We start from the raw sequence: 12,601 nt of genomic DNA, 5'->3' as shown, positions 1-12,601 counted from the left end.
GCCAGGTCCATGTCCAGCTGCACAAAAACTTGCAATTACACCTCAGATTTTTATAATATATTTATGTTTTTTATATATTATATTATGAATATAATATATATACTATTATATATTATATATGAAAACATACTTTTATTTATATAGATTTTTATAATTTAAAAATTCTGTCCCACTTCTGCCTTGTATCAAACCTGGTGACACTGCCAAGACACTGGATGTGCAAGTTTTATGAAGGATGAATATATCTATATCCGTATCACGCATCTATAGCGGCTACTACTGAGACTCAGTGGGGAAAGATAGCAGCAGCATGGGAAGTGTATCAGTCTGTTAGCAAGATCCCAGTGTAATGCAATGAACACATTTTCTAGTATTAGAACAGCTACCGAGCCACATATCATACAGATCAACTCTCCAAGTGAACATCCAAGCCTGCCAAGATCAATCAGGTGAGCAGGCATCTCCACCCTTTCTTTAGGATTAACTCTCCCTTTCTTGTCTGCCCAAACTCTCTATATTTGTACCTTTAGGGAGGTTGGCTACATCAAAATTGCCTTTCACTCCATAGCAGGTACTGCCATCTCCTCCACACTGCAGGCACTTGTCCTCCTTCTTGGCAGAGTCCAACATGTTATCACAGCCAACAGCCTGTCAAAGCACAGGGGCATGGACGTGGATAAACCATGAGGAGGGAGGAAAGAAGGAAAAAGAAGAGACAAACTGCACTAAGCCAAGGAGAAAGCCTGAATCTAGGGAGCCAGAAGAAGTCAAGAGGAAGGACAGAGCTAACATCTTCTATCCCATATCAGAGACAGATAGATGAATGTTGCCCACATGTTCCTCAGCACTTCAGCAACTGAATGAATTTGCTTTCCTGCTATTTATGAAGGGCCAGCTAGAAGAAAGAGGAGCACCAGAAAGACTGACAGGCATGATGGTAAAGAAAGGAAGCAATCGGGTCACACACCTGACAGACTCCTTCCACGCAGATGTCCCTCTTGCCAGGTTCACATGTAGTCCCATCTACTACTGCTTCCTTGTGCCTGTAGTAAAAGTTTTCTCCCTTGGGAATACAGTTTAACTCACACTTATTGGGTGCTGATAGGAGAGAAAAACAAAACAAAACAAAGGCATATTATATAGTATGCCTAAGTGCACCAGGAACCTAATTCTAGATCATGCGTTCAGAAACAGATGAGTGGGCTGATATTAAGGGGCAGATATTGAGCAAATTTCTGGGCCACAGAATGCTAGGGGCTAGAAAAATACCTTGGGAAAGCCTCACTGTATTCATCCTTTTCTTCAAACACCTCTCTTGGTCACTGCTGGAGATGGGACATTGGGCCTAGTAGGGCTGTTCTTATGCCCATAGAGGACAAGGTATTCTAGAGTGAGGACAAGTGCTGGTGCAGAACACAAGGGAGCCATTATCTGAACATCTAGAAAGCAAACTTTTCAATGCATGTTGAAGTCTCTCAAAATTTGTAAAAGCAATTTGAATGATGACACATCAAAGCTCAGAGCTGTCTCTTGCCTTGCACATCTAGAGTCTCAGCAGTAGAAATGCTCTGGTGCTTGCAAGAATGTGTTCTCATGCGCAAACTCCTCCTGCTACATCAGCCTGGGAAGTACCCTGCTAGAATCCTATAGTCAGTTGCATTCAGAGATGAAATTAATCATACATGTTTGTCATTACCTCCATAATATGGGAGCCACTTGTATTTCTTTCCTTCAAATTCTGTCCCATCAAACTCTGCACATTGCTCTGCCCGAAAATCCCGGGACCCTTCTGGGCAGCTCTGTTTGAAGAAGAGAAAGATTGCACTGCACCATTATGAAAAGGAAGAAAATAAGTATACAGCTAAAAAATGTTCCTTCTGGCTCCAATCAGGGGCATAAATTCTAGCCTGGAACCAGTGTGCTTTTGGAGTGGTACTGTTGAACAGGATTCACCAGTGATGATGAAGAAAGAGGAGCTAACACTGGCATGTTACTTCTGAACAAAAAATATGATGCTTGAGGAAGAACAGGAAAACAAAAACAAGAAACAGAGCACAAACTGAGCACTGTACCTGAATATTGCATGAGCGATAGCTTTGAGTTGGTCCAGTGCAACTGGAACCACCTTCTGTCCTGAAAGACAGAAAAACAACATGAAGTGCTCTGAAGAACATGCACAAAAGAAAATCATTTCACAGTAATCATTACCAATCATCTTCACTTTGAGCATACAAAGCACAATTCCATGAAGCTCCAAAATAACTAAAATGTACTTCTCTGTATAAAGGCAAACTGGTGTCTTTTAGTGCATTTTCTGGCTATGTGTTCTGGCACAAATGAGACACACACCAGGAACTACCACCATAAAGATCTTTGGTTTCCCAGGGTCATGTTCTCAGCACATAATGGAAGTAGAGCTTTTTTGTTCTTTGTCCAGCCTTTTACCCGTGCAAAGCTAAGGCATCCTTATGCTGGGAGCAGGAGAACAGTGGCCAATTCAGGATAGGTAGGCACATCTCCTACTCTGTTCTTTCACACATACTACGCCCATTTGTGGTAAGTGCTAAACAACACCCTGAAAAAACGGCTCCTGTGTGCCAGAGAAACACATTTTTAAAAAAGGAAAGAGTACCCCTCACCTTTGGGAATAGCAGCGCCGCTGTCGAAAACTGACACCCCCACCACAGCTCCGACTGCATTCGCTCCATTCCCCCCAGCTGCCCCAAACATCAATCTGCCGTCTCATCCTGGAATCCTGTAAATAAGGAAAAAAGGCAGATTCAATCAAACAGACATGGCAGCATAGGGAGGAAACAATGAAAATTATCTAGACCTTCTATCTGTTCTCCTGCAAAAGAAAATGTGTTGCAGAGTTGCGCTGCTGCCAAATATGAAAAGTAGCAGAGAGCAACAGAAAAGCCTCTTAATAAATGGAAGCATTAGCCTCCTGAAGTCGCACAGCAAATTCAGCTTTGTAAACTCCCATAAACTTTGCCTATTCCTAGAGAGGATCTCAGCACTTCTGCATAACCATCTGACTGAATGATAACATCTACCTCCCAGCCATTACTTCAGGGACTATGAGCACTGCCATTTGAAACCAGATCAATGGAGCCATTTATTCCCAAATCCTTGATTCCAAGCCAGATACTTAAGAGAAAAAAAGCGCGCAATAAGGAAATCCCTGGAATGCACTTTGCACTGAAAGAGGGTTCTATACATGGCCATTTTTCCCCGTTGGGCCGTTCATATATATGTCAAATAGCAGAAAAGGTAACACATGCTGTTTGGGCACTAAGGCTGTTGGGTAATGAAGAGCAGGTAGGCACAGGAAGATTCAGAAGAGTCAGGAACTGTGTCTTTGCATCCTCCATTTCCTTTGCCCTCTGCTTTTAACAGTCTGCTCAAGACTGTTGTTTGGCAATGCAGCAATCCACAGTGCTGCTGCTGGGGCTTATGTGACTCTGGACCCCAAGACCTGGACTACAACAAGCCACACTTCTGCTCTGCGGCAGAGGAGGACTACAAAGGTAGGTGCATATCTGGGAATTTAGTCAGTTGTCTGTCCCCTCCCATTACTTTAAACAAGAAGACACGCAGTGATCTAGTTGCAGATTACATTCAGTCATGCACTGAAAAACAGCAAAAGTCTATTAATGTTGTGCATCCTGTCACTGCAACACCTGTGCAGTGAGACCAACACATGCGTCCTTAAGAAATCCTGGTCCCTCCTCTCCTACGCATCAAGCATCTGTCTCCTGCTGAAGCCCTGGGTGTTGCAAGTGGGTGTCACTTCGTGACATCAGGTTATGTTTGCAGTGCAGCTTCACTCACCATGTGCTGGTCCAGTGAGGCCAATCCTAACATGCTTACTTCAGATTAGGGCTGTATTTTGGTACACAATCACAACCAATTATTGAATACAAAAAGAAAAATTATCTTGACATGAAATTTTACTCCCATCCACCTACGCAATTTCCCAGACCTTCATAAACACTGGGTCTGGCTCCTACTCTATCCCCTGTTTTCACGGAACTTTTTTTTGACTTGCATGCAGCAACCCCTGTTCCCATCCTCCATGCTCCCTACTTCTCTAATGACTGCACTAATGTGAAGCACAGGTTCTGCCTGGCCTGTAACATTCAATTTCTTTCAGGCAAGTTTTGTGCAACTCTTTCTAACACCTCTGCAAGCCAGACCTTTGGGACGAGGCTCGGACTAACTCTGCCTTCCCCTCAGCTCCCCCAGCGGTGCTGCCAAGGTTACAGCTGCTCCCACATACTTGATATCTCTTTCAAGTCAGCATCTCCCTGACCAATCTCTTCTCTCTGCCAACCTCTTCTTCTGTTCTTTCATTCCAAATGTTCAGCTTACTGTTTGACTTCTGCAGCCTTATTTGCTTTTCCAAAAGTAGTCCCATCTATAGTGTTTTAGCTTTCAGCAAGGACTCTTACTTTTTCTATATTTTTCTTGCAGTGCAGGCCCCTAATTCTCCCCTCTGTAATTCCTGCCCCTTACTCCCAAAAGAATGAAACATCCTACCAACCTTTTTCTTTGCAGTTTTATTCCTTTGTATCAACTGACTGATTTAGGAGCAGGTTTAGCTTACCCTGGAAACAAGGAACCTTTCAGTCAGCAGAAAGGAAAAGAAAATATGTAGATAAAAATCGAAAGAAGGGGCATTTGAAAGTCAGATTACTGGAAGGCAGTTAGGATAGAAAGCCCTTCTCCGACAAACATTAATGTGATAAATATTCTAATATCCCTGCTACAGAGGCAGCATTCTTTATTCTTTCGATGGAAAGTAAAATCCACAGGGAGACTTTCTCATGAGGCTTATGCATCTGCAGAGTGCAGCAATCATTTTCTCAGTCTCGTTCCATTTAGGTACATCCCAGAAGGAGCATCAGCCAGAGGAGCCCTTCTAAAGCTGCATGGGGGCAAAGGAATTTCCCGCTGGGGCCCAACTCCCATGCTCCGAAATCTGTGCACAGTCCTTGTTACTTCAATAGCTGGATACATGTGCACACAGGCAAATATAAACTTGCATATTTATAACAAATAAGAAAACTATTATTATATAATCTCATAATGAGCAGGTTTTAGATGCTATCAGCCAGTTTCTGTCCCAACAGCTTCTTTCAGATCTGCTCAGACTATGGAATGCTTTTATCTATTATCAGCCTGGATGACGAAAACCCAGACCCTGATGGGCCCTGGAGCTAAAAATCTACAACTTCATCACTGTTACCGTTTCACACAGCCCCACTTCAGCCTCCCTTCAGCTAGGCGCACGTACAAAAACGCCGATCCTTTATCTGAAGCAAGTATATATTTTAACACGTCAGGGAAGCCAGAGGAAGCACGCGGCCATCTCACCCGACTGCGGAAAGGCCCAGCAGTCAGGCAGGAAGAGCCAGGTGAGCCCTAACTGTTTGTCCGGCCCTGCTGCCTGTGGCGAGTGCAGACACAGCCGCCTCCTGCGAGGACAAGGGGCGACGCAGAAGCCCAGGGCGCTGGCACCACAGGCTCTCGGTGCTCGCGGGGAGCTGGGCTGCTGCTGTCTAGAGGTTTAGAGACTCAGTGGTTTCATTTTCATGAGCAGTGCGTGGCTTTCATGAGCTCCTAGGCAGAGACCCTGCTGGCCGAGTTGTGGCAGCTGCTGTTATCAGGCCAACTTCACCTGACATAACCAGCGAAGAAAAAGCCTATGCATCACTGCAGCTGCAGAATTTGCCTTTACAGACAGCTCGCACACGTAGCAGAGCAGAACCCACCATCCCCGCCAAGCCCCGCACACCTGGTGTTTCCCCACTGACGGGCTCGCCGATGGCAAAGCAGCAGCCAAGCCAAACTGCACCGCGATGCTGTGCGAGGGTTTCCAGACAGATAAGCAGCAACAAATCATCGTGTTACACCGGTGCAACGGTCACTGCCCACTCCCTGTGATTATTGCTGGCCATGCTCTGCCCGAGATGTTTTGGACAAGGCATTTGCTTTAGCTCAGCAGGTCACACAGCTTTGATCCACTGAGCTGCATTTGAAGGTTGTTTCTGGACACTGGAAGTTTGTTAGTGCAACTTTTTGAACTGCATCAGGCATTTATTGACCTTTAATCACATTTGTACCATATCTCAGTGTCAACACTGAGTCTGTGATGGGAAATTCTAGACATCAGAGCTTGACTACAAGGCCCTGCACTATTATTACCCACTGAAAATAGCTAGCTGTCAGCAATGAGGCAAGTAACGTGGAGTTAATTCCCTAAATCTCAGTGTCAATTTATGCAGCGCCTCTGCTGCTTAAAACTTTAGTCAAAAGCAGAGCCTGCATTTCATCATTAATAGTGTATCTTTGTATCTTTCTTAGTATTTCTCATATAAAACTTCTTCCTTTTGCTTGACAAATATCTGCCTTTACCAACAGTTTCTGAAATCACGTTTGGCTTTATTTATGACCTTGAAGTCTGATCATACTGACAAAACATTTATGAAAGGATGAAAAATATCAAATGCTTTGCAAAAGAAAGCTATCCCCACAATCATTTATTCTATAAGAGTTTGATTGACAAAGTCCTGGCCAGTAGGATGTCTCCACTGAAAAACGCAGTTTCACTAAGTGTGAATAGTAAGCGCCTAGAGACATGTCAGTAAGAAAGCAACAAAAAGGAATCAGGGAGTAGCACAGGCCAGCTGCCCCCCAGGGCAGAAAGCATCAGTAGGGACAGGAACTACTTGTGTTGTCAGGACAAAGTCTCGGATCCCACTGCCACACAAGGCAACACGGGTGATAGTTGGGTTCAGCTGAAAGTCCAGATCATCGGGCGATCTGGTGATGAGGCAGGGCCACAGGACAGGAGAAAGATCCTGCCCATCATGGCAACCAGGGTCACACACAACCCCACGAAGGCCAGGAAGATCTCATGGTCCTGGACTGGGCTGAAATGGGGTCCCGAGCTGGGTAGGAGGGAGAGGTGGGCAGCGGCAGGGAGGGCTGCCAGCACCCTCAGGGCCCCGGCAAAAACAGCCCATCCTGAGCGCATTTGCAGAACGTGTGCTCTTCAGGACACAAACTATTTCCTTTTCCTTTCTGTATCAGAGAGGTCTACCCAGTATTACAGTGATGATGACCCATGATGTTCCTGCATAGCAAGATATGCACCATTCACACTTAACTGAAAGGGAGCTGAGGACATTCAGAATCTCACAGATTTATCACATAGATACGTGACAGCTACTGTTATATCAGCAGTTACATTTTTCCAGATAAATCCATCTGTACACAGCAATGTTATTAGCCTACAGTGCAACAAAAAAAAAAAAAAGAAAAAAAAAAGAATTGGTGCCATATGAACAAGGTATTTTTGATAATTGTCTTAACCATTGATCTTGGCTTAGACACAGCAGGCTTGCAAAGAGCTTTGCTGATAAAGCGTGCCAAGTATAATTTTTATGAATAATGAATAAGCAATCAAAGAAACGCATTTGAACAAAACAAGAACCACAAGAATGAAAGGTAACAAGACGGTGACATCAGGAAGAGAAATACATAATAGTACTGAGGTAAAGAGCATGTTATTAAGGCAATCTACTTCACAAAGAGGAGAAAAAAACAGGGTTTCATTAGTTCTAATGGGTGGAGGTTTTCACTTGCACTCTGTGTACATCTCTCCTTCCATTTCCCTCCACCATCTTAGCCCCATGTGGTTAACGTATCTCCTCTAATATGCCCATTAAAATAAAAAAGTCCATCAGTTCCCCTACATTTTCAGCTCCTCTCCCCAGAATGCCCCAGCACTTAGAGCTGGGAATAATGAGGATTTGGATTTTCTCATGTGTCCCATGTTCACCCCCCCATCCCTAGCTCTCTGAGTCCTTTCTACATCATTATGGGCTATTCCGCAGTGTACTTGGCTCCTTCCTTCCTTCCCTGCCTGCAAGGCAAGACATAGTGTGTACTACAGACCCAGATACATCCCGCTTCATTCAACTGACTGATAACCAGCAGCCAGAGCAGGGAGAGCTGCTCATGAGGAATGAAAGGCCTTGCAGAGACTGTGGGGCCTGCAGCTGACAAAGGCGTAAAAAGAGCGCTCAAAGAAGATACGGCTATTGCAGAGAAGTTAAATTAATCCTTTGCATTCCTGATGGAAGCTACTGGCAACATTCAGACAGCTCCACAAAAAAGAGGATTGTGAGAAAGTGTTGTGACAACAGACTTATTCTGGAAAGGTGGACAAAACAAATAGTGTGAAGTCACCAGCAGCTGTTTATCCAAGGGACCTAAAAAGAACTCTAGGTTGAAAGGTCCAAAGTTTTATATACTAGCAGGGAAGCCTCTCAGTTAAAACCACTTTTGCACTTTATCACTGTGAAGTGGAAAACTTGCAAAAATATCCCAGGGCAACCCAATGAACTGTAAAACTGATGTCTACTAGACAAATTAATAGAAATGATAACAAAGAACAGAACTGGCAGACACGTAATATTTATGGTATATAGTACATATACTGTATCAGGGAAATAGTCTTTTTAAAGACAAACCTTTCTAAGGCTATTTGAATTTGCAGAAGGATTCAACAAAATTGTCAATAAGGCCAAACTATATGATATATTCAGATTTCCAAAAGGCTTTCAGCAAAATTCTTCATCTAAAACTCTGAAGGAAGCTAAGCACCTAGAATAAGGCTCCTTGCATGGTTGATAAACAGACGGCCTAAAGATTTCTATCTATCAAAGACAGAAGTAAAAGCTCCAAAACAACTGGCATCAGCAGCAGAATTCTGTAAGGACCTGGTACTGTTAGCACATTTATAAGTTATAGCGAAAACACAAAAATAACCAAGGAGGCTGATAGGGTAATTCTCAGTACAAAAGATGTCTGAGGACTGGAGACTGAAAGAACCTGTAAAAGGACTTTATAGCATGAGTGAGTGGCCAGTAAATGACAGGTAAGATTTGTTGTAGATAACTAAAGCGATACACAGGAGAAAACAGAAATCCTATCCTCATAGATAAAAATATGACATACAAACTGATCTCCAGCACTCAAGCGAGGAGTCTTGATGTTATGACAGAAACACTGTGAATGCCAGAGGTCTTCTGGATTCAGAGAGACACTGAATAGGTTTAGTGAAGAGAAAAAGAGACAGCTCAACTCAAAAGGTTTATAAACTACAAATGACTGGGGTCTGGAAGCTTATCAGGGAAAATATTTTGCATACTTATTTTCTAGACATCTGTTCATGATGTTGCTGGAGATAGAATATAGGGCAAAATTCATCTTTGGTCTCACTGAGCACAGTTGTTTATGAGGGGGGTTTATTTTTTCACTCATAGGAACATGAATATGATCTCCTTCCCTTTCTCCCTCCTCCAAGTAATATTCACTGCTTTTGACCCTAAGTTTGAGGTCCTCTATTACTTTTTACCTTTCTGTCAACAGATTCAAAAGTTTTGTCTACATATTAAGAAGTTTTAAACAATGACAATATTCGTTTCTTCGGAATAAATCAGAAACATCATTTCCAGAAGCATCTGGAAATGCAGACCATGGAGATATCCATAGAAATGCAGGACTCTTTACATGAAATTAACTTCAACAGGATTTTCAGTCAAGCCTTGGACCAGCCTTCACTTCACACTTCAGAACATTCTAGGAACAAATATAAGTTGCTGGAGATGATCTATCTGTCTGCTAATGCCTAGAGATCATAAATGACTAAATCGAATTCTTCCCTTCACATACAGCTCTTTGAAATAGTCCCAAACTATCTGTGGTAAAGGATTCACAATCTGGAAAGAAGGAATTCTAGCTGCAATTTTTTTTCAACATGAAAGCATACTTTAAAAAAAAAAAAAAAAAGGAGGCAGAATGAAACCTAATGAACGTCATGTTTACTAAACACAAAGCAGCCCTGAAGCGCCTTCCCCCATGTTAAATACATGCACACAAAAAAAGCTTTTCACAAGCAAAATGTTCAGAATTTCTTTTTCTCTGAATTCTAGCTCAGACAGTTTTATCTTTACGTATATTCACTCTGCTCCAAAAACACTACAGAAATAATAAGACAAACAGGTGAACCTGGCATTGGCCATTACTGCTATTGGTCCCAGCTTTCCTAAAAGCAACCACAGGACAGTTCAAAGCTACACTAGACTATTCTCTCTCAGACAGCTAGGCTGCAAGCTGTAGAGACATGATCTTTGTTATCTCTCTGTGTATCCCCTACCATAACGACCCTTGACCATCTAAAAACACTTTCAGTAGCGCAAATAATAGAGGAGATGATAGTAAGAGGGATGAGCTCCTTTTCCAGGTTCTTCTGAGCCTGGTGAAAACAGAGAAACACTGCAGGTCCTGCACGGCAAGCCCTTCTCCATATTCAAGCAGTAATGAGGGGGGAAGGCGTCTAGTGGGTGCTAGAGTGCTACCAAGGCTGGAGCACTCTCAGGGAGCAGGAGACCCTCTCATGCTGCCTCCATGTCTGGCGGACAGCAGCTGCAGCAGCCACTCTTGGTCCTGCCAACATTTCACCTCTCTTCTACTTGCCGCTTTCCCTGGTCTAACAATCAACATGAACTAAAAACAAGTTTGGCTGCTGCACTCCACAAGCAGGAAAAGAGATGAAAAACAGTAAGCATCAATCTTCACCCTTTAATCACAAGCCTCAAACCCCTGTGGATACATCTTCCCCATCCTCATGTAAGCCTGCAGTCACACATTTATAGCTGTTCTCCATTATCACTTCCAATCTGGGCGTTTGCCAGCTCACACTTTCCTGCTTCCAGGGAAGAAGGTGTCAGCTCCAGAAGCAACTGGTGCTTGCATAAGCAGACAGGGTGGATCTAGGGCTCATTCTGGATTAAAACCCACACAGGTCGGGTTGTGCCTTTTCTGCTACTATATTACCTGGTTCTGCCCTCCCTTTCCCCAGCATCCCCCTGAAGCTGAAGTTGGTGGTGGCCAGGCACCACCTGTCCCATCATCACGGTGCCTCCATGAGGAGCTCCTGACCCCGGCAATGCAGACAAGCGCCTGCCCTCACAGCTGTTGGGCATGTCGGTCATCTGCCTTTTGAAAAGAAAAATCACCATTTGGGAATCAGCAGATGAACAGATGAATCGAACCGAGGATACTTGGTTTCTGCTTCTTTTTACATATGGCATCATATTCTATCAGAGGTGAGATGGCAAGCTCTTACGTGAGCATATTTCCAGATATAAAGTAAAAAGTCAATGACTACTACTAAACTCTACCTCATTTCTGGCCTCTTAACCCTAATCATCAAATAAGGCATACAAAGCATTTGCAAATGATGAGTTTGGAAATAGAAATTCATAACCATACTAGAGATTAAAAGTTACAGGCTCATTAATTTTAATGGCATACTCCAATTCCTCCCTACTCCCACCAAACGCTTATTCCAAGTGATAATTACGTCTTTTTTTCCCCCCTTCTCTGTTCCTTCCCATCTGACAAAAGTGTCACCACTCCCTTTGCTAACACTTCCCCTCTACTCAGCAGGTCTCCTTTTACCTCCTATTGTACAACTCATTACTATAACTGAAGTTAAGCTCAGAGAAACTGTTCTCAAACTCTATTCACTTCAGAAAGCTCCTACTTCTCTCTCACAAAGGAAAAATAACCTCAGCTTCTGAAGGCTCCTTTATTTTTTGACATTATTGAATTATTTTTTACTTGTCCCAACAAAACTAGTCCATATAGCTTAAGCCATTATGGTTACACACACAAAAAAAGAGAAAACACAGACCCAGGGATTCATTTTTCTTTACCTTAAGTGACAATTGTCCATAGCTTTGAAGCAGATGGCGCCAATTATATTTTGTATATAATATCCCTAGAGCTAAAGGGGCTACCAGAACTATTATTATTTAATTGCTGTATTAGACTTTTCATGACATTACACCACAATAGGGCTGACAGCTTTAACCCATTTGCTTTGAGGGGGATCCTGTCAACAAACCAAGTGTTACAGATGGTGTTAGTCTTTAACAGATTTCATTTCTCATAAGAGTGGTCAGAAGAACTTTTACTTACTGATAATGGAGAAGGTGGCATCATTGCTAATAAGAGCAGAAGGAACAAGTTCTTCATCTTTGCCTGTAGAACAGAAAGATTAGTGATCAGAATTACTTGCTGCTTTGTAGCTTGTATGGCTGCAGAACGAAGATACCAGAGAGTTGAAAAATGAAGGTAGGACTAAAATCAAGGTAAGAAAAACAATTTTAAAACTCCCTGGATAGACAAAGGCAACTGCAAAGACTGAAATTACTCTGCACTGGGAGCCAGAATGTAATTAATGAGTGCAATTATTTCCCTGAACTTTCCCCTGGTATTACAAGCACACCATCCACGGGCACAGTGAAGGATGCATGCTGTTGCTTGTCTGCTTTCCAACATTTCTCAAATGCACATCATAAAAACAGTTCAAGATGATAATGACTTCAACCAACCCAAAGTGGGAAGTTTTCCAGTTAACATTTCTGTACCCTGTGTTCATCCTGTGTGGCTTGGGTAATTTTTTTTTTTTTTTTTCCTCCTCCACACAGACTGGTAGGGTGGCATACAACAAAGTATG

At 42.9% G+C, this 12,601-nt stretch overlaps 1 protein-coding gene across 1 annotated transcript in view; it reads right to left on the bottom strand.

Moving 5' to 3' along the window:
* Positions 1-12,134, bottom strand: part of PAPLN (papilin, proteoglycan like sulfated glycoprotein) — a 32,237-nt gene extending 20,103 nt beyond the window's left edge. Inside the window, exons 1-6 of the mRNA XM_088520547.1 lie at positions 12,061-12,134; positions 2,640-2,755; positions 2,073-2,133; positions 1,697-1,799; positions 968-1,098; positions 525-648 (exon numbers count right to left, since the gene is read on the bottom strand). Of these exons, the coding sequence (XP_088376673.1) occupies positions 525-648; positions 968-1,098; positions 1,697-1,799; positions 2,073-2,133; positions 2,640-2,755; positions 12,061-12,117 (592 nt within the window). The 5' untranslated portion in view covers positions 12,118-12,134. The remainder of the gene's footprint in view (positions 1-524; positions 649-967; positions 1,099-1,696; positions 1,800-2,072; positions 2,134-2,639; positions 2,756-12,060) is intronic.
* Between the last annotated feature and the right edge of the window lie 467 nt (positions 12,135-12,601).

The sequence above is a fragment of the Tinamus guttatus genome, unplaced genomic scaffold (genome assembly GCF_059628265.1).
Source record: "Tinamus guttatus ecotype Peru unplaced genomic scaffold, ASM5962826v1 Tinamus_guttatus_pri_ptg000089l, whole genome shotgun sequence".
NCBI classification, from domain to species: domain Eukaryota; kingdom Metazoa; phylum Chordata; class Aves; order Tinamiformes; family Tinamidae; genus Tinamus; species Tinamus guttatus.
Note: the sequence above shows the minus strand (reverse complement) of the source record. Positions and strands in the feature narration are given on the sequence as shown.